We start from the raw sequence: 21,591 nt of genomic DNA on the forward strand, positions 1-21,591 counted from the left end.
GTCATGAACCCATTTTCACCCATTTTTGATTATTTTTATGTTTCATGCTCCTGGAAATGAGAAACTGAATCATAAACAAAGTAGAACTTCCATTGAGGTTTCTGGCAGAATGTATCTCGATGCATGATAACTTCCATGATCTATCATGAAATAGGATATAATGTCATTGACGTGGACCATTACATTATCATGTGTTTTCTGTCAGTTCATGCATGTTGCCTCGCTCATCCAGTGCCCATGTGCCATCCATGTTGTGCTTGTGACGGACTAGTTTAATGTATTGTGTGCTCGTAGAGACACGTGGAAAGTTGTTGGCTTTCTTTTAACTGTATATCTTTGCGAATGAAACAGTGGCATTGAAACAAAACCCGTTGACACTCACTTCACTTGCAGTATGTTTACTGTAGAGCATATATATATATATATATATATATATATATATATATATATATATATATATATATATATATATATATATATATATATATATATACTCTCTCTCACACACATATTGATCATCTGGTTCTTTTTGTCAGGCTCAGAGAGTGGAATGCATACGTCTGGTTCTCATTTCAGCTTTTTCCCCTAAAGACGGCTCTTTTAATTGCATTGGCTTCGCTTGAACGTTTTGTAGGTTTTTTGTTTCCTATATTCTCCCTTCTGTTCTTATTCTTCCCGAGTGACATGACAATATATATGTAGTTAACGTGTGTATTTTTTAGGTTCGAGGAGCAAACAAAGAACATCACACAGTCGCCAAGACCCTCAACAGTCATTGTTTTTAGTCATTTCAAAATGTGTAACACAACCTGTAACTGTAGTCATACCAGTCATGTATGTTTACACTATAATAACCTAACTAGACATAGAAAGCCTTGCATTTTAGACCACTATGTGTTTAATAGATAATTTACTAAAATAGCTGTACAGGTGCAAGGCTACAGGTTTGTGGAGTCTTGTGGTCTTATGCTAATATCAGCTGTTTAAGGCTCTAAGTTAATTTGGTTAAGGGTTTCATTGGTGAAGCATTTATGGGGTAGTTACTGGAGGGAACTGGTATGAACTTTTCTTGACTTTTCTATTAGCCTGTCTGGGATATTTATTGTCACAGCCATTTGCCTTTAGCATTTAAAAGCTTTATCTCCTATTGACAAATGGCAAACTGCTCAACCTCTAATCTCCCACTTTGACTCCCGTCAGTCTGTCAACACCAAATGTATTTCTTATTTTTTTCACTGTGTGAGGCAGCCTTCAATCGTGAGTCTCTGACGGATAGTGACAGATATTGAACTAGAAAAGTGTCAAATACAATTGTCACCAGCTGAAATAATACAAGTAATTTGATCCTTGCAGGGTTATTGTCTATTCGCTTGCCTCTCGAGGAGGCTCAGAGGTCCGGATCAGACTCCCAGCAGCACCACTGAAGCAGTTAGGCATTTGCTCTTGATCAAAACCATAAGAGCGCAGTTGCCCTCAATCTGAATAATGTTATGAAACAATGTGTCTGTTTTGCATCTGACTGATTGTTTTCCGATAGAGAACGGACACCAAAGCAGGCAGCTGTGGGACCAAGCAGCACCACACACGTACACACAGCCGATGTTTGGAGAGAGAAAAAGAAAACGCTTTGAAGTCCCAGAAAATTCCATGAGTTTCCTGTTAACGATCCCGGCGTTTAATGTGAACCAGGAGCGCATGTGTGCAGGGAGAGGGACGTCTCCCCAGTCAGTTCCTCTCTGCTGGTGAGAGAAGCTAACATCCATGCAGTCTTCGCCGTTCTTTTACCTTTGAGATTCATGTCAGATTGGGTCCAATTTTTATTTTTTTAAGGATACAGCATTCTTCAATCTTTAATGGGATTGTGAATTTGGGTAATTATCAGTTTTGTGATTGACGTCCTGGAGCTTTTCAACTCTTAGATCCCTTTTAAACAGCTGACAAATCCATCTTTTCTGTTTCAGATGCAACACTCGTGCCTACGACCCAGCACAAATGTATTTTCTGATGAGAGAAGGATTTGTGAGCCGCTAGCCACCTCCAGCTGATCAACAAACCATCCACTCAACTGTGTCAACGAGGATGTTTCATTTCCACAAGTCACACTGGCCTCTGCTGTTGTTTGCTGTTCTCTGGAGCTACCCGGGTTTGCTCACCGCCTGGCCGGGCATCAGTCGCAGCAAGTCCAAGGATCAGCTGGATCCTAACGTGAAGGACTGGGGAGACTATTCGGACCTGCCAGCTGGAATAGAGAAGGGGTTGGGGTTGGACGAAGATCATGCAGACAACAGAGGGGCGAGAGAGTCCTCATCGAGTCTGACGCCGGAGCTGGACTTCCTGGCAGACTTTGCAGGCAAGACAAATTAACCGATCAGCTGTCTAGTTGTCTTTTTACCTATACTTACAGTATCCCTTGTCTCCTCCAGGTAAAAAGCGACTGTGGGTGATAACAGCCCCATCACACAATGATCAGTACCTTCTTATGATGGAGAAACAGCTGAAAGACATGGAGCAGGTACTGTCCTGACTTATTTATACCTTTTGGAGATTATTTAAAATTTGTTTTATTTAATTTGGGAAATTAATCCGAATTCAGTAATTTCATTAAAACCAATATTCTTTCAATCTCTTCTGTCGCGCCTTTGCTTCTTTCAGAAAGGGCTGAATTGCCGTCTAGCAGAGAGAGACACGTTCATCATCACCATCATCCAGAATGCCATGATGGAAGGGCGAATCCAGAAAACTACTTTGCAAGGAGACGCCACAGTGGAGAGCCTGGACCCGGACACAGTTAGCAAACTGCTGCACTACCTGGAGCTTACCAGCCAGGTAACAACAAGACATAAACAAGTTACAGGCTATTTCAATTATTTCTTTTTATAATTTTATAATATTCCTTCTTTGTTTTACACTGCAACAACTGTTTCAGGAGCAAGGGTTCACCATGCTGGTTCTGAAGAAGAACCTTCGGGTCAGTGAACGCTTCCCTTATCCGGTCCGTGTTGAAGCGGTTTTGGAGCAGATTGATCAGTTCCCCGTGAGGAAGCTGGAAAAGATAACAAGAAAAGCATCCAACCTGAGGTTCCAGTACACCACTGTGTCATTCACTGTACTGATAGAGAATGGAGGAAAGACATCACAAGTTCAGTCAGTGCACGTTCGGTTGAAGTAATGCTGTTGCAGGGGAAATGACCAACATTTCATAAATATACATCTTCAGTTTATAGGAGTTGTTGGTGTGTACGATGTGATTGTGCTCTATCCAATTGACAGTGCAATCAGAATTTGTGGATTTATGAATCTGTTTGTTTTTTTTTTGTTATGTAGGTGTAAAACCAAGAAAAAGAAGGTCGTAATGAAAAGGAAAATGACGAAGAAGATGATACTGAGCCCTCTGAGGCGAGGTAATGTGACTTCTCTTGTGGCACTACAAAGAAAACCTTCCCTGGACAAAAAAGCTGCTCTGAAGAATAAAATCCAGGATATACTGAATGGACGGTCAAGGTTTGTTATCCGTAAGGTGCCTGCCGCAGGGTCCAGGAGGGGAAAGGACTCGGGCAGTGGTGGTCGGACGTCTTCTAGCGGACAAGAAAGAGTGCAAAGCCCTCTATCTGTGTCAAAGAGGAACGATAAAGAGAAGAAAGCCAGGTATGATGTTCATATTTTGAATACATTTTTCAAACTTACTGTAGGAAACAAAGGAGTGTGAATGTTAAAGTCCTGCTTAGATGTTGTGTTCCTGTCTGAAACGTCTGGCCTCCTCATCCCTTCAACCACACAGAAGTGCTTTTTTAGTGCTGGATTAAGACGAAAGTCCTTTTTTCTTCTTCTAATCTACTGCAGGCCAGACTCCACAGTGGAAGAAGAGAAAAGAAGAAATGCAGGGGACAACATTGAAGAAGAAAAAGAGCAGAACGCAAAGGATGACACACAGGAAACACAGAGATCTAAGAAAAAGGGTAAAGGGAAAAAAGGGAAGAAAGGGAAAGGAAGAGGGAAAAAGTCCAACAGAGAGGTCAGTGAGAAGGATAAATCAGCCCTGAAGGAGTTTTTGAACACTTTAAAGGGGACAAGAAGATTAATGGTGAGAACTGTCTCTTTTTGAAATCTGTTTTTTTTTTCTTTTTCTCAGTCTTTTTATCTCTAATCCACGTTATATTTCCATGCACAACTTTTTACTCTTAAGACATTCATGCACCTGATCGGTATACTTTACATCATCCGTTGGGAGTGATGCATCTGTTTGTGTGTTGCACTGGTGCTAGTTGATCTCAACGCCCAGCAGAGATGCAACACTGTACATGCAGCAGAAAGACGACAGCGAGAAGCAACCCTGTGACCTCGCGATGAGGAAGATCACTGTGGCCACCATTGTGGGAGAGGGAAGTGACGCCACGCTCACGCTGCAACACCATCAGCTCGGTGAGGACGGCTTATACACTTTTGTGTATGATGGACGGCTTATACACTTTTGTGTATGATGGACGGCTTATACACTTTTGTGTATGATATTGTGTGGTGTTTCTTTTAATAGTATGCGATTAGGTTCTATCTCTGTAATCCAATTGGAACATATTGTGCAGATATTACCTATTTGTTTTTACATAATGTCTGAATATTTCAAACAAAAAGTTGTCAAAGACAAATTTGGTGCCTCTTACAGCAGTAGAGGTCTAAATCACGGTGGAGTACAATGTATTTACTCTTGCATTGCTTGTTAAAAGGATCAAACTAGTGTTTTTCAACCTTTTTCCTCTTTACTTCAATTTATTTTTCAAAAACTGATGTTTGTTTGGGATCCTACACAACAACCCTGCAACATCTATTCTGCCCTGAAGGTTATATGTTTCAGACATTGTCCCGAGGTGATGATTCACCTTGGTGGTAGTTTTGAGTCATATGTTGTTGTGGTTGCATTAAACTAATATTTTCCTGGTATTTTGTCCGCTTCTTTTACTTCATTATTCAGACCTATCGAGTCATATTTTGTTTGTGTTTCAGAGTCGGAGCCTCCACTCAGTGACCAATCACAACATTTCTCAGATCCAGGCCTGATCTCTCTGTTGAGAGCGGAGCTCGGCCTGTCGTCCTCTGACCTCTTTTCCATGACCGTCACAGACTACGACCTCAAACCCAACGTAAGAGAGCCTCCTCTGCTCGCTGTTCCATGATCTTCTTTTATTTGTCATCGTCTGGTCAGTACGCGTGTTCATTTTCATCATCATGCGTAGAAGTGCAGTTGAGTTCACGGCCGCTCAGAGTGATGGAAACAGTATTCACCTCGTCTGCCAAGCTGGAACAAAAGAGGCAACGCTTCCTTCCTTTTTACAATTGTTTTTGAAAATCTAAAAGAATCCAGCATCATTTAGTAACATATTTACAAAATAGCCACTTTATAACGTGTCATTGATGTATTTTCACAATGTCCCACAAACCCCTGATGTAAATCTATGACATACAAATACACGTACTTGACTCGACTGGTCCCTCTGTGTTTGCTCCGCCTGATTAGCATTTATTATTCCCACAGAAAGTCTTCGAGGCTCCTCCATCAGGCCCGGCTCTGTTCGAGTACATTGACAACTTTCCCTCAAGGCGTTCAGAAAAAGAAACAGAAAGGAGGAGTCCTCCATCCTGCTCTGATGGAAAGCAAAAGCCTGGAGCTGAGAATTCCCTGCTCAGGTACTGCGCTGTGATTCAGCGCTCATTGTTCACTCATACTACATAGAGACACACAGCCTCTTCAGCTATCATGTACACAACGCTCTCATTCTTATTCAACATGCCCTAATGCCACACAATGCTGACTTATAGCACGACGTTTCAACTAGCATGGCTACTCGTGTGGGTGTTTAGGTTCATGTCTAAAAGGAGGCTGCTGCTCATCTCTGCTCCCTCTGAGGACGACTACTCCTTCCAACAGCAGCTGTCTGCTCTCAGAGGGCAGGAGTGTCACCTGGGTCAGTAGCTGCCCGCACTTACATCGACTGAACAATGCTGTATGTCTGTTCTGCAGTTTTGGGCGCAAATATGGAAACAGCTGAGTCAGGTTCTCCCCTGTAAACTTTAAACAAATTGTAGTGTACAATACACAAAAGTGTATGGCATCATTTTCATTTGATAATATATTCTTATGAATACTGAACTATACTGTACTATGGTACTCAAGACAGTTATTTGCAGAAGAGGGAAAGCAATAAAGTAATTCACTGTGCTTATAACCGTATACTTTAACTCTCGACATTACACAGGGAAATACTATGTGCTTACTTAACTATGTGTATTTTACAGATGTAGTAACTTACTTTGATTCAGATTGATAAAAAATAATTAGCTCCTCCTTTACTATCTGCAACATTAATCAACATGATTATGTGTTGCTCACATTTACCCAATACTAATTTTGTTCTTCAGGCATTCGCCACTTTGCCATGTTGAAGCTGACTGGAACTGGAGACAAAGCATCAGGAACTGTTGAGCTATTCCCCCTAAATGGTGAGTCACAGTAATATCAAACAGTGACGGAAGCATTACCTTGGACTTTACTGTCAATGCTATGTATATTAATATATGGAGACATATCCAACATTTTTAAATTGACGGTGTAACTGTGTTTTTCCAGGGCTCCAAGTTGTCTTTTTGAATCCCTTTGTACTGCATTAAATCAAGTGCACAAATTGCCTTTCACCAGGTCGCAGTCAGAGTGAAGTTGAGCCGTTATCCCGTGACATGGTGAACAATCTGAGAGAACAGCTGAAGATCAGTAAGGAATACTACAGCATGCTGGTGGTGGGGAAGGATAGCGATGTCAAGGCGTGGTTCCCGTCACCCATGTGGTCCCTGGATAGCATCTACGACCTGGTGGACTCCATGGAGCTGCGCCTGCAGGAGGAGAAGCTGCAGAAAAGACTGGGGATCCACTGCCCTGAGGACAGAGGGACGGGAGGCAGCGAGGGCGGCCATTATCCTGGCTATGATGAAGACGGGGCGGGCGACACGTATTTGTATCACCGGTCACAGGAATGATCCAAAAGAAGGAAAAAGAGTCGCAGTGGAATGAAGATGAGTCTTGAGACGATCAAAAACCAAAGACCTCCTCTTCAGGACTCGGTCCAGGACTCCCATCTTCAAAGACTCACAATAATAGGATACATATTTTATGTGCACCCTTTAAATTCTTCTTTTTCTAATGAAAAGATGGTGTTCTGTTATCATGTGTTAATTACAGCAACAGTTTAACAGAAGTCCATCCAAAGCCGAGCAGATTGTGCTCTTTGGCAACACTTCTGTTCGCTCTTTTTCAAACACATTCACTGTGTAAAGTGTAAAAATAGCATGTCCCTCTGTTAAAATGCTAAAATTGAAACTGTATTCAAACAAAACAGATGTTATTTTCTTCAATGCTAAACATCTGTTGTTTTTTTTAAAGCGCTGCACCATCTCAAAGTCAGTGAAACAAAGAGTTATTGATGCTGGACTCATCGCATGCTTCAGGACATTATTTTATAACCCTTCTATAAAAACGCACAATTTAAACTTCCTGCAAAACAAACCCAAGAATGTCTTTTAGGGTGTTTTCTACATTTGTCTACGATTAGAATGCGAAAGGTCGCCAAATACCACACAAACAAACACACAATGTTATGACAAGATAGAGCGATCAGTGTCAAATTGACCAACCAAGACCCAGTAGAGAAAATGAAGAATATGACACAGCAGCACTGTAAATATCCTAAAGCAATGCTTAGTGAAATCATCAAGAGTAGAAGATCTGCAGACTCAGTTTAGGGGAAATGTATTTGTGTGAAAATCAACAGCAAACAACACACAAGCCTTGTGGACGTGAGTTTCTGCGGGTGGAGCAGGGTCCGATGCGACGGATTTCTTCAGTTGAAGCGACAGACCGACTGTGTGGCAGTCTGCCAATATCATCAAGTTTGCATATTCCGTGATGTACCTCTCACAGTCCAAACGAACGTCAGGCAGGCAGGTTAGAGACTGATTGTGTCATGTTGTGGATGATGGGAAAGATCCTGGAGAAAGTCTGCACGCAACAACCTGCAGTGGCTCTTATTACTGTAGATTTATGAGAGGTCTCATGATGAAGGTCCACCGCACACCATTACTTCTTGAAACTAAAGTTACACATTGTTTTCGTTAAAAAAAAAAAATCATAATAATTGTAATTGGTTGTTTAATTTACTTGTGAAGGATAACATTCAGAATTGATCAGATATCAAATGAGCACAGAAGCTTGCTTTTTTATTGCAAACCATTATTTTCTCCAGCCCTCTTTCACACTAAGTAAAAACCCTATCACAAATAAATACTACAGCAATTCAAACACTTTACAGCCTCCACAATGAGCTCTGAAAGTACAAAAAAACAAATACCTGTGACTATCATGAGGAAGTACAGTTTACTAGGCCTTGACAGCTTGCTCTGGTTTGCCACCACATGTCAAATGAAATAATCATGTGGAGATGAAACTAAAGGACAATCATGACATCCACTGAGGTTAAGCGAGTCAACTTCCTCACAAAAAGCATCTGTTCACATCCTATTGTCGTCTCTTTATTCAGGGTGATCAAAGTTAGTAGCACACGTGCAGCCTCACAGAGCCACGAGCACACAACTGTTGGTCTTGTTGTTGTGCACACGTGGGCAAAAGCGCATCTGTGGTTGTCGTGTCGCTATGTAGCTTTCAGTCGTAGCATCACTCATGGTCATATTTAAACCTGTGTTTAAAGTGTTCAGTACGGTTGCACAGGAACACGTCTCACAGTGTTTCTTTCTGTTGCCCTGCCACCGAGCGAGTGGGCACCAGTTGTTACGCACAGAGGGAAACTGCAGGTAGTTTTCCGAGGATGCAGGCAAATCCATGAGATCAAAACACACAGATAACAGAGGCTGGGAGACTAATGCACGCACTAAACACACATACCACAGAGAGAGGAAGTAGTCTGTTAATGTAGCTGCAGAACTGGAGTGTCCATCACCCCCCCCCCCCCCCCACCCCCTTACATACAAACACAGAGTCAAACATTTATTGCTCTGTCACACTTTTTGTCATGCGCGTTATCTCGGTGGCTCGCTCTCTTTCACTCTCTCTCTCTCTCTCTCTCTCTCTCTCTCTCTCTCTCTCTCTCTCTCTCTCTCTCTCTCTCTCTCTCTCTCTTTCACACTCTTCGAACAGAAACTCACACAGAAACATTGACCAAACACACTCTGCGCCACTTTTCACACCAACTGTTCAGACCGAGCAGAGTCGCCTTGGATTACCGTCCTCAGCATGGTGAGTACAACTTAACTGTCCACTAACTGTAAAACTATTCAGATGAATCACTTTCTAGATATTAGAGTTCGTCTGCAAAATGCTCCTATTATGAACGGACATTATTGAGTATTTCTTTGCAACAACCCCCCCCCCCCACCCCATAAGCCATTTATTTTTTATATGTACATATTTGCCATTTGTTTTGAGCATGTTTCTACGTGCAGGAGTGGAGAGGATATATTATATAGAAATACTTGGCTCGCATTCAACATCATTTTCACGACAAAGTCACTGTAGCAATTTAGCGTTTGTGACCCATTTGATTTTTTAAATTAAAATGTATGTTTTTGCTTCATTTCTTGATATAAACTATGTGTCAGAACAGGTTTTCATATGGTTTCATGTCAACTAGATTGAGCAAGACAGCTTTTGCCTCCCCTTTTTATCACACTGGAAATAGAAACCAAGGTTCCTCTTTGTTTTGACCAGAAGAACTCTTTCTCTCATCCCTTTCTCAGCAAGTCATTTGGCTTGAAATACACTTGTGACTCATTATCGTTATAACTGATAACAGCATTTTAATTACAAAAGTGAAAAGTTACAAAGTGATGCTTTGGTTGTCATTTCTTCCCGTGAGTTACAGACCATAAAAGTGATTCTGCACTAAAACACTGGATTGAATACAGAGTAAATCAATCTAAACATATGCTTTTCAGTCACATCGGAAACTAATGCAGTAATACAATATCCAAGCAATGAATCATACCTTTGCTGGAAGAAGTGTTTAATTGGTCATTTTGGCTGGAGTTTGTGGTTCTGTTGTCTTGTGTAAATCTATAAAACACTTTGACAAAACTGCAACGAGACAAATATTTAGAGAAGTGGTAATTGCAACCGCCTGAGAACATATTGGGTAATTTTGAGTTTACCGTAGTTGAGAAACGGAGGGAACTTTCCCCGGATTTCATATGCCGCCACATCATGTCGCACTTAACAGCCCTCATTATGCCGCCTCTAGAAGTTGTTACTGGCAGCTTTAAAGTGACACTCCACCCAAAGCTTTTCTTTTGAGCACCAAACACAGAAACTCAGTTGGCTTGAAAAGTGGTTAGTATAAGTCAAAGTGAGAGGTTATGTATTTACTACAACCATCAAACAGTGAGAAGGCTCCACCGCAGAATGAAAAAACTCTCAAACCATTCGTTCTACATCATCCCTCAGAAACATCGAACTGAGATCATTAGAGTTATAACACCTTTTAGCTTCTCCATTTTATTTTACTGGTTTGGTGTCAGTGTCATTTTTTATAGTGTTCTAGCTAGGTGTTATATTTAAAACATATATTTTTAAGATCTGATCTTCACTGTGGTTTAACTTCTCATTTAGCATCGTGCAGTGCTTCTTTTTTTTTTTGTTGCACAGTTTTCCCCTTACTTTCATTGCTGCGCTGCAGGTATAGCATGCTCTTATCTCCACTTCCTTGTATGGCGCGGACTCCAGTCAAACCTGCCCTATTGCAAAAGGTGTGGCTGCTACTTGGTCAGTTCATTGTGGCACTTTGTAAAGCAGCTCCATTACTGAAATTGACCAAACCTGTTATTTTGGGTCCTGATGGTCATTCTTGCATAGGACAGACTTTCAGATTGGAGATGTTTTAATGCCACAGCCAGAGCAACTTTCCAGAATTCTTTCTATAAACTTATTCCCGGTGCAAATAATAATCAACCTGCAACACACGATTGTCCGTTTATTTGCGAAGTTCATTCAACCTTATAACAGGTATATTGTGAATAGCCCTCGCCTTCAAAAGTAAATACTTGACAAAAGTACCTTTTCTTTACCTACACTGGAGAATGAGCTTAGACAAGCCAGGACGTCAACATGAACTGTGGTCTGAAAAGTAATAAAGAGCTTTATACAACTGGGACAAGCAAAAGTCGTTATTTTATTGACTTTATAATTAACATTTTAGAATTTGCTTTCAAGAGTCATTTGAGTTCAATCTGTTTGCTTATGCAAATGTTCTCTTTTTAAATTGCATTTCATTTACACATTGTGTTTGTATATGAGCTACACATTTTGTTTCCCACATGTTCTCATCTTTGTCTACATTATCCAAATGTTCCCAATAGTTTCCATATCACAGCGAAGAGCTTTGAGTTGGATAAATGACGGGCACTCATAGCTAGAATAAAGGCGTTACGGGGAGCTGCTGATTCCTTCAGTGTTCTTAGTGGTAAAAGTATTACTTTAACATGGACGTTGTAAACATAGACACACGTGACATGGATGGTTAATGAGTGGCGTTAAAGAGACAAAGAGACAGATGTGTTATAGAAGAAACCAGAGAGCAGGAGTTGCACAAATAGGATGTACATTTTTAAAAGTTAGAGAAAGAAATAGGAAATGAAATATTACAAAAATTGTGCAACGTTCTGTTCCTTTTTGAACTTTTATGTCAGTCGACGCACATTTAGTTTCCTTTCATCCCTCTTTCACTTTGTGCAGCAGTTTCTGTTTTAGGACTTTTGTTTGCTGAAGTCAAATTATTCTCTGGCATGCACAGAACATCCTAATGTAATTACATTCATGGTTATGTATTCTGATATTTGACTCTCTCTCTCTCTCTCTCTCTGTGGTCCTCTTCCATTCTTTCCAGGAAAAGAAAGCTGACGTAAAGGCCATGATGGCTCGCTTCCAACCGAATGGGGCGAGCGTTGATGAGACTTCTTCCTTGCCTGCTGGACGCATCAAACAACCCCTGCAACCCACCCTCTCCTCCAGCCCAACCATACAGGCAAAGAAACCCGTCTTGGAGAGCCACTCGGGCGGTGCGATAAATATTCCTCCGAAACCCAATTTTCTGAAATCGAAAAGTGACGTAGAGGCACATGAACCAAACAAAACTAAAGCCCTGGCTAGCAGGTTTGGAAACATCCAGGATGACACCAACACCAAACCCTGCGTTGTTAATAAACCTTTTTCACAGGCTCCTGAAGCAAAGGGCAGTCTCCAGAAGCCCCCGTTTAACAAGCCCTCCGACTCTAAGCCTGGCTTTCCTAAACCCTCTCCAGCCCTTAACTCCAAGCCCAGCTGGGTGAAAGACGGCAGTGGTGGAGGTTTACAACGGAAACCGAGCAGCAGCATTGGAAAATTGCGGCAGCAAAACGAAGAGACGGCAGGAGCCGGCACGAACACCGCAAACAAACCTTTGCCTCTGCCGAACGCCGCTTTAAAGCCCACGTCCAACTTCAGGACTGCTCAGAATAACTTCAACAAGGATTCAGAGAGCGGCGGGAAAGCAGATGGAGCCAACAAACCCCTCCTCACTCCTGCTAACGCCGTCCCTCCTCCAAAACCTTTAGTCAGTAAAAAACCTAGCCTCAATAAACCTCGAAATCTTTCTCCTACCCACAGCAACATCAGTGATGGCTCTTCTTGCCCCAAGCGTCACCCACTCCCTAACAGTTTAGCTTTGGGCCCTGCTCCTGCCAAGCCCAACCGACCCCCCAGAGTCAACCTGGAGAGCTTCAAAAGAGGCGCTGTGGCCAATGATAATGGTAAGTAAAGCTTAATTAACAGGAATTAACAGCTTCGTTGGTCTAATAGTGACTACTCATAATGAGGAGATGACCACCAATCCAGTGATTGACTATGTTTCAGTATTTATTCAAATGCAATACATTTTGCAAAGTGCGCCACCAAATCAACAAGACTTTAAAACACTCAGTATCGCACAAATGTGTGATCACTTTTAGTGCCATAGTTAAAGTTAAGTTAACAGTGCTTTCTTTTACTTTTGTAGGCTATAAAGAGCTCTGTAACAGGTGTTTTCCGTATTTCCTTTATTTGTATTTGCTGATTCTAGTGTTTTAGGACATGTGACGTGTTCTCAGGTCTCTGCTGCAACAAGACACTGACATAATGAAATAAAGTTTAACCAACTTACTAACGAATTAAACACGATAGCTTTTACAAATGGAATGAAAACGATGTCATGGTTTGAAGAAAAAAATATCATCTGACCCTAACGTATACATTTAATTACTTTTTCAGTATTCATTTATTTCCTATCTAAGTCATAATCAAGAAGTCAGAGACATTATTTGAATTAAACAGCCTGAAAAAAAGAGTAATTCTGCAGCAGGTAGACATATGTTCACCCACAGACAGGAATGCTTCAGCTGTGTCCGGCTGCATTCACAGCATTTGTTTTCCATTTGGTACTTCGAGTCTTTGTCCTTCTGCTTTCAATCCGTAAGCGACACACAAACCAAACACGACAAACGGTTTCAGCATAGTTTGTTTCAAAATGGTATAATGCACACTCACTTTAAGGTGAAGGCACTTGCAGCGGATTAAATGACTGATGAAATGAGAGCGTTTCCTGTCTGTCATAAGCAGCGCTACTTTGGACAGACGGTTCACACATTCCAGCTGTGAAAACCACTTGCTTATAGTTATCGGGGTGTGTGCTTTTAAGTTCCCTTTGCTCGTGCATGATAGCTTTAAAGTAAATTATGCTTAGCATTTTTAGATATTGTAATACAACAGCTGGACTTGCATTTCGTCAGCTGTTCAGAGCTTTAACAGTAACACAATTAGTTCCTCTATTTCCCCCGGTCAAGTTCCCTGTCCAGTTTCTCCTCCCCCCCCCCACTTGCTCTCTGACAGCAGTTTGTTTTAGCACATGAGGAAGTAAGTTCCAGCTAAAAGGGATAGTTTCGAGTGAGAGACTCTGTTTTTAAACACACACCTGACCTGAATTGATTTCCAGTCAGAGGTGAAGGATGCTGGTGGCTGACATGATGGCCAAATACTGGAAGACCAAAAATAACACTTTCAATTTAGCTGTTGCTGCATTTGATCATTCCCCCATACTTTTACTTCACTAATTACCTTCCAGACGTATACAATGAAATTATTGAACAATATATAAAGTAGTTTTAATCAGCTGCAGCTCCACTATAGTAAAAATCTGCTACCACATAATGCATATATTATATTAATATTACGAGACATAATAACACTGAAAGGGGCTATTCTTCTCCATTATGAGTGCTTTCACTTTAGAGACCTTTTACGACATTTTTCTGATAAATAAATTCAAATTCACAACTTATACTTGTGATGGATAATTTTCAGACCGTCACATTTTGTTTGTAGGGACCTGTCTGAGTTGGGTTTTTATCTTGCATGCGGGCGACTATGCAAATTAATCCTCTGAGGATTGACGAGGCTATCTATCCATTCATACGCTTGCACTAAGTTTTCTATTTTGGGACCATGTGTTTTTGTTACAGGTCCTGGCGCCTTCAAGAAACCCATCCTCCCAACTCTTTTGACCTCTCACCCCACTAACCAGAGCAACCATGTGACCCCGACTCAACCCCCTCAGACGGCGGTCCCTAGTCTGCCCCCACGGCACCCTGGAGCCATGTAAACCTCACATACACACACTTGCAAAATATATAGTGTACTGTAAGCTTTCTAGAGAAAGCTTCCGCATGGAACAAAAGGTCAATCCTGTCTATATTTTTCAGGATGCAACAAGATGAGTGCTATGATGACATAGATGAATTTAACAGCGCTCCTCCACCTCTTCCACCATCGACAGGTTCAGTAACATCACTTTCTGATCACATGTGGCAAGACATTATGTTTACAGCACCGCAAAAACACAGGATAAGACTTCTGAACCTTGTTCTGTAGACCCACATAAGAGGAACTATATTAGCCAGCAGCATGTCATAGCAGTTAATTATGGTCACTAACTTCTTTACCGACTTTGTGATGGTTATTATATTTATTTACATGTGATATACTGAATGGCTGAAGCAACATTTATGTTGTTTCTATCCATACTAGATCCTAAACACTCAAGTTTAGTTCTCATCAAGTGGCTTGAACACATAAATGTTGTTTTACAAGATTTGGAATCAAGAGATAAAATGTCCGAGCAACTCTTTAGGAATGCTACTAAAATAGTAAACGCTGTAAAAATAGTCTGATGGGAAATACGAGTCAGATCATAGTAGCTATTGCACAAGCATGGCATTGTTTTGTAATGTTGATTCATTGTTTCTCTTTAGGTCACCCAAGTCAGAGGGCAAAGGTGAGACATGCTGATTTACTTGTACGCACGTTCAGAAACACACGCACACACACACACACACGCACACACACACACACACACACACACACACAGACACACACTCCGAAAAGAACATGTGCTCATAAAGATACCAGAGGGGAAATGAGCAGACTACTGTTCAGTTTTTAACCTTCTGTAAAGTGCTTGTAAAAACTAGTTTTGTACTAAACTGAAGGTGACAGCTGAACCGAAGACATGCAGAATAAGTGCAGAACTTTGAGTCATATGAAGGGTGATGTAAGGGGGAAAAGTTAATTCCAAGTTAAACGCAGGCAAAGTCAGTGACTACGAACCTTTGAATCGGACAAAGTGTTTTGAATTAGCAAAGTGATTTGCGATCTCTTTCTCTAAATGACACGCGACTTATACATCTAGTGGTGCAATATGTAGCAGCATCTCTTGAAAACATACAGTTAGTAAATAGGCGAGAGGAGAACTGAAAAAGAGAGTCATTTAGTGAGTCTAAAAAGCACAGACAGGAAGCTCGATTGAACTCTAACAAGGAATTGTGAATCAGCGAATGAAAAATGCAGCGGGACGTTAATTGATGTGAGTGAAAAAAAACAAGAAAACTAGGATAGAAAATGTTCATTAAATGTCTGCACAAGTGTGACATATATACGTTATGATTTATGAGTCATTTATTTCTATTTGCTGTCTTTTACTCCTGCGATGTCCAGGTCCAGGAGGAAGAGGATGATGATGACGAAGAGATGTATCAGGATCTTGATGAACGATGGTAAGAGAGTTCATTAAAACCCACATCTCACTTATTCTGCCCTGTCTGTGAATCTTTTTCAATGTGTATTTATGTCCGTAGCTGAAGTCTTTCAACCAACGAGTCATGTGGACATTTTCATGGCTGTCCTCTTTGTTAATACGTTTGTAATCATCAGAGCGTCTGGTAGTCAACCAGCGAGTGGAGTTGTTTGAGTGTCAATCCGACACATTTATACTTACCGTCCATTGTCAACTCTCTCTCGCTCTAAAAAGGGAAGAGGCTGAACAACAAGAGAAGAAGAAGGAGAAAGACGACAAGGAGGAGAAGAAACGACTGGAGGCTGAGAAGAAGGAGCAGAAGGAACGTGAGAAGAAGGAGCAAGACGCCAGGAAGAAATTCAAAGTGAGTCAACAAGCCTGGAAGTGAATATTTACTGAGACACAGCGAGGGGTGGGGGGGGGGGGTTAGCTTAGCTTAGCATACAAAAGGGACACATATTCTGTCAAGAGCATGTCGTAAATAAATGTAACAACCTATTTTCTTTTGGTTTATTTTTTGGTCGTCTGTGCTTTTGCATGGCTGTGTGTGTTAGCTGGTTGGCCCTCTGGAGGTCATCCACCAAGGGAAGGCTCTGGTGGATTGCCGAAGCAGCAAGAACGACCTTGCTCTGAAGCAGGGGGACTGTCTCGACATCATACGTGTCCAGGGCAACCCGGAGGGAAGGTGGTTGGGACGGACGCCGGATGGATCCAGTCAGTTCACACATTTACCCCTGAATGCTCTCATTTACTGCACTTATATTGACCATTAAATCCTTCCAGTCCTATCTGAAAAATACAGGATAGGACTTTACATTACATCTCCTCACCTTATTATCTTTTTATTTTCTACAAATTCTCATTTATCATTTAAAAGCCTACATTTGAGCTACAGACATGCTATAAATCATACCCCGAATCCTAATTTAGGAACAGGAATCTCCCCACTGTAGTTGACTCGATTTGCCTCTTTGTTTCCAACAGTTGGTTATGTAAAAACCACGTCAGTGGAAATTGACTTTAACTCTCTGAAGAATCGCCAACCTCAGCAGGAGTACGACCCCGAGGTGTACGATGACATCGACGTGATCGCGGCTGATAAAAGGTACTGAATTATATATTCTCTCTCTACATCGTGTGCCACCGACTATTGCTGGTGACTGTTCACGTCTACCACATGCTCTCCAATCTATGGCTAGAAATGAAAGTTTACTAATTTCTTGAAAATCTTTTCTCTCTGCAGTGGGATGAAAGGACAGGGAGGTATGCTTAACACCTTGCAACAATATAGTTGATTCCACTACATCCAATTACAGTAAATGTCAAGGTGAAACATGTCACTTAAATGATGTGTTTGCTGTTGTCCTGTAGTCCTGCCACCGCTGCCAGGAGACGACGGAGAAATATATGATGATGTTCTTGATTTAAACATGGAAATCAGGTAGGAACTGCTTAGTGTATAGACAAGAAATTGAGTGTTTCAGTACAATATTCTTGAGATGGTTACACAGGAAGGAAAAAAATGGAACAGAGACAGAAATGCAGGTCTTTAAATGCTTGGTTGGCTCTCCAGTCCCCTGGACTCCAGGTCTTCTACGAAGCCTCGTAGCTTCCTGCGGATGTTTGAGCGGAACAGACGCCCTGCTACCATTAAAGTGTAAAATACACTCAGTAGTAAGACTGATCACAGACCTAATGTCATCTGTTAATTCCTAATATTTCAGCCGCCATTCCCCCTTCAAGGGCTAACCAGTTCGTCTCAGATGAAATCGCTTTAAAACGTTGATTTTCTCCCCAGATCAGACACTTCACCTCTTACTAAATACCACAGGAGGATGTTAATTTGCTGCCATTTCTGTGATTACAATCAGTGCAGCGGATTATATGTGATTTTACTAATCCTCTCGAGTCATTTGCACGCCTCTAATTGATGCATGACTGTTGCCAGAATCAGAAAATCAAAGCACCTTCAAGTGCAGCCCAACTAACTCAATTATTGTGTGGTAAATCATGAATACGATTTATAATTTGAGATACTGTGAATCATGTTAACCTACTTTTAGTTGATGATATACATTATGTCATATTTTAATGTTTATTTCTTTCTTTTTCTTGTACCAGAGCGCCTCCACTCAGCCAGTTTACTGCAGATAGGAATTCAGGTGTGAATTAATACTGTGATAATAATACCATGTTTTGAATTAATATTTAATGAACATAGATTATACGTTTGACCTTCATTGGATTTTATTCTTCTCTACATAACACAATGTTGCTCTATTTAAAAGCAACAGGGTTTTTTTCTTTCTTTATTTGGTCTTTTATGACAAGTTGCTCATGGTTAAGAGTTTAAATAACATTGCTTCTACACTTTGCATTTCATCTCTCATTAGTATTTTTTATAGTTGTGTAAATGCATAAATTACTTTATTTTATATGAACTTTCATGCCTCACTAGCCAAAATGCAGATTGTAGATATAGTCGGATTTAAATGTTCCCCCTCTGAATGTATGTTAATATATAAATGTGTAAAAGTCAAACAAATAACTGACTTCTTCTTCCACGTTTTATGGTAAATCATCTAGAAGAAGCAATAGATGACGAGATATACGATGATGTTGACTCTCAAAATCTGCCTCCCCTTCCTCCCATCAGCAGGTACGATGACAACAGTTTTAACATTAAATAACTGTCTCAACCATTGAGATTCACGTTAATTTTTTAATTTTTTTTTCAAAAGTCTCAAAGAACATATTTTGGTTGAAAAATATTAAGTAGCCAAAAAATGTGTTTCGTTATCCAGCCTTCCGATTCTGAAAGGCAAAAGCAAACCGGAAGAGATGGACCCGAAGAAGCAGAAGAAGTTGGAGAAAGAGGAGAAGGACTTCAGGAAAAAGTTTAAAGTCTGTCGCTTACGGTTTCAAGCTTTCTATATTAGTGTTAAAAACTGAACTAGTTTATAATGCTCCCTAATTTAAACACATAAATATAGTATAATGATCCCAGTTGACTTAAAGTTTGACTTTTGCTTGCCATACATAAATGGTTGACGTGCTATCATCAATAATACAACATTACAATGTCTTTGTAGTCACAATATTGACGATGTCATTCTCCATCAGTATGATGGGGAGATAGAGGTGCTGTACCAGGTGACCATCTCCTCGACTCTCACCAATAAGAAGTGGAGTGCCAAAGAGCTTCCAGTCAAAGCAGGAGAGAAACTCAACGTCATCGTTAAGGCCGTAGACAACAAACTGATCTGTCGGAACGAGGAGGGAAAGTGTGAGTCTCTGCTGCTTGTTGGTGTTTGTGTTTGCACAGAAAATAAGTCAAACATGTGCTCAGGAGTCCAGTGTTGGTTTTTTTCATTCTTTGCGCCACAAAATATGACCTTGCAAGTCTAAAATCTGCCTGTGTGTGTTTTCCAGTTGGCTACGTATCGACCAGCCACGTCGACATGAAGTGAGTTCCACGAACATTTTCACGAGGAGTAGACGCTCAACAATATGCTGTTTGTACTGATCGCTCCGTTTCTGTTTGCAGTGATGGAGATATCTACGATGACATTGGAGATGGTATGTTTACAGCTAATCTTTCATCTTTTCATATACATTTACAATTTGTGTTTATAATATTTTTTCTTTTTGATCACTATCACATTTTCCTTTCAGATTGCATCTATGACAACGATTAGAAACTTCCTGCACTGGGTTTATTGTTTCACACTGATATTGCTTATGTTATTTATTGTGTTTATTAATAATACATTGGGAGCTGCTTTCGGTTCGCCGGATAATCAGACGGACAAAACAATTTCACGGGATCATATTACTTGCAGCATATCAACAAAGTGAAAAAACGTTTGTTCAAACAGTATTTGCATTTCTCTGTTTGCCTTTGGAACCTCCACAGCACTGTACGTTTTGCAATTTTACGATAATATCTATAAGTTCTAAACATTTCTTGCTGTTTTTGTCTTCAGTTAATGTCCATAATATGATGCTGTGTGTATACTCCATTGCTGTCTGTGCTCCCAAACTAACTTGGGTGTCTCAAGTTTTAACTACCCATGTTCCTCTATAATACTGTACATACAATTGTGAAAAACATTAATACAATTTTCTCTACACATTTTAGTGTGTCCTGTTGTTAAAGTAAGAGTATTCCCGCTATAAAGAGAGTGCTCCTGTTCCATAAGTACATCTAACAATAGCATGCACCACACTGTATTGTGATGCTTGTAAACTTGGGTGATGTGTGTGCAGGTGCTAGATGTGTGTCAGGGTAAATAAAGACAGTTTAAACGGTCTTTTCCGAGGAACAAAGATATTCCAATTCCTCAATCATGACTTCTTGGTGCAGTGTTGTCTGCAAGAAGGGAAGAGGTGACATCTAGTGGCAGCCATCCGCAACTGCAACAACAGAAAATTTCATATGGAGATTTGGAGTTTTTCATTTGCTGTGGAGATTAGAGAAAAGACAAAAGAACAATGATCGGTATACCAACCAAGCTTTTTTAAGTTTACACTTACTTGAAATCATTAGTTCATTAATTGATCAAAAGAAAATTAATTGAGCTTGGATGAACTTTGTGAAAATTAATCAATGAATTAAAGAAATCATCATCAGACCATTGCTAATAAAAAATAATAGCTGGTTGATGCTTTACTTATATTCACGTCTTTGCCACATGGACTGAGGTGAGGTGGTGCCACCTGTGAAGTGGAAGTCATGTCTCCTTGACTAGCAGTTCATGTTTAAGTATCATTATCTATTTTGCTAATTGTGCTGGTATCAGCTTATTCATTTTAGGCATCATTACCTTGTGCAAGCTTGTGTCCATCATTAGTCATCATAATGTTTCAGGAACTGTCATAGTCTGTTGCTTTAGTCCATCGTTATAGTGAAAAAGTCCAGAAAAAAACAACACTGGAAATATTACATTTCAGAAAGACGTTTGTCTGACAGTGAAACGTAGCGCGCGGTTTTAAACTTCCCTCTCATGTCGAGAGATTAACGAAGTAAAAAAAACACTTCCGCTTTGTCCGGAAGTTATCCACTTTCTTGCTTCACCATGGTTCCTCCGGTCGCAGTGTCGCCGCTCATCAAGGTAATAATAACACATTATTTGCCCTGAACACATTATATCACTAGTTTGGATTCATACATGTAAAGTTAATAAACTAATTTAGAATACTAACTGTCCTCTACACGCGCATGTACGGGTAAACTGGACGGTAATGTCCGTGGCTAGGTTAGCATGCTAGCTAATGCTACCAATGACATTGACAGGTCTACAACATATCCAGACAACCTCGCAGGAGGTTGAGATAAGCAGCATCCGCCACATCTCTCTGAAGTGAAGGTCGTGATTATTGTTGCGAGCTGTAAAGCTGCAAT

The 21,591-nt window shown here is 40.6% G+C and overlaps 2 protein-coding genes across 3 annotated transcripts; both read left to right on the forward strand.

The window, feature by feature from the left end:
• Positions 1-1,647: 1,647 nt before the first annotated feature.
• Positions 1,648-7,390, forward strand: ccdc80l2 (coiled-coil domain containing 80 like 2). The gene is given in 15 exon segments (XM_068574590.1): positions 1,648-1,674; positions 1,676-1,708; positions 1,710-1,775; positions 2,032-2,350; positions 2,424-2,512; positions 2,653-2,826; positions 2,927-3,078; positions 3,325-3,645; positions 3,841-4,081; positions 4,263-4,419; positions 4,999-5,135; positions 5,528-5,679; positions 5,854-5,957; positions 6,412-6,492; positions 6,689-7,390. Coding segments are annotated over 15 exon segments (2,388 nt in total). The 3' UTR covers positions 7,024-7,390.
• Positions 7,391-9,196: 1,806 nt separating this feature from the next.
• On the forward strand, positions 9,197-20,308 carry fyb1b (FYN binding protein 1 b). Of its 2 annotated transcripts, XM_068574404.1 has the most exons (19): positions 9,197-9,292; positions 11,934-12,834; positions 14,578-14,713; positions 14,818-14,891; positions 15,367-15,389; positions 16,109-16,167; positions 16,422-16,551; positions 16,742-16,901; positions 17,172-17,292; positions 17,431-17,450; positions 17,559-17,628; positions 17,761-17,844; positions 18,309-18,349; positions 18,774-18,846; positions 18,992-19,091; positions 19,311-19,473; positions 19,620-19,653; positions 19,735-19,766; positions 19,863-20,308. In XM_068574404.1, the coding sequence occupies exons 1-19, from the start codon at positions 9,290-9,292 to the stop codon at positions 19,883-19,885; spliced, it is 2,247 nt and encodes a 748-aa protein (XP_068430505.1). In that variant the 5' UTR covers positions 9,197-9,289; the 3' UTR covers positions 19,886-20,308. The 2 variants fall into 2 exon arrangements, with proteins under 2 accessions (XP_068430505.1, XP_068430506.1); XM_068574405.1 differs by lacking the exon at positions 17,761-17,844.
• The last annotated feature ends 1,283 nt before the right edge of the window (positions 20,309-21,591 follow it).

This window comes from Clinocottus analis, unplaced genomic scaffold (assembly GCF_023055335.1).
Source record: "Clinocottus analis isolate CAN_PGR_092001 unplaced genomic scaffold, fCliAna1.0.p SCAF_13, whole genome shotgun sequence".
Taxonomy (NCBI): Eukaryota; Metazoa; Chordata; class Actinopteri; order Perciformes; family Cottidae; genus Clinocottus; species Clinocottus analis.

Excerpts from the sequence above, each read along its gene's own strand:
- fyb1b (XM_068574404.1), top strand. Across the intron at positions 18,350-18,773 it reads TACTGCAGATAGGAATTCAG|AAGAAGCAATAGATGACGAG; the intron begins GTGTGAATTAAT and ends TAAATCATCTAG. Across the intron at positions 18,847-18,991 it reads CCCCTTCCTCCCATCAGCAG|CCTTCCGATTCTGAAAGGCA; the intron begins GTACGATGACAA and ends TTCGTTATCCAG.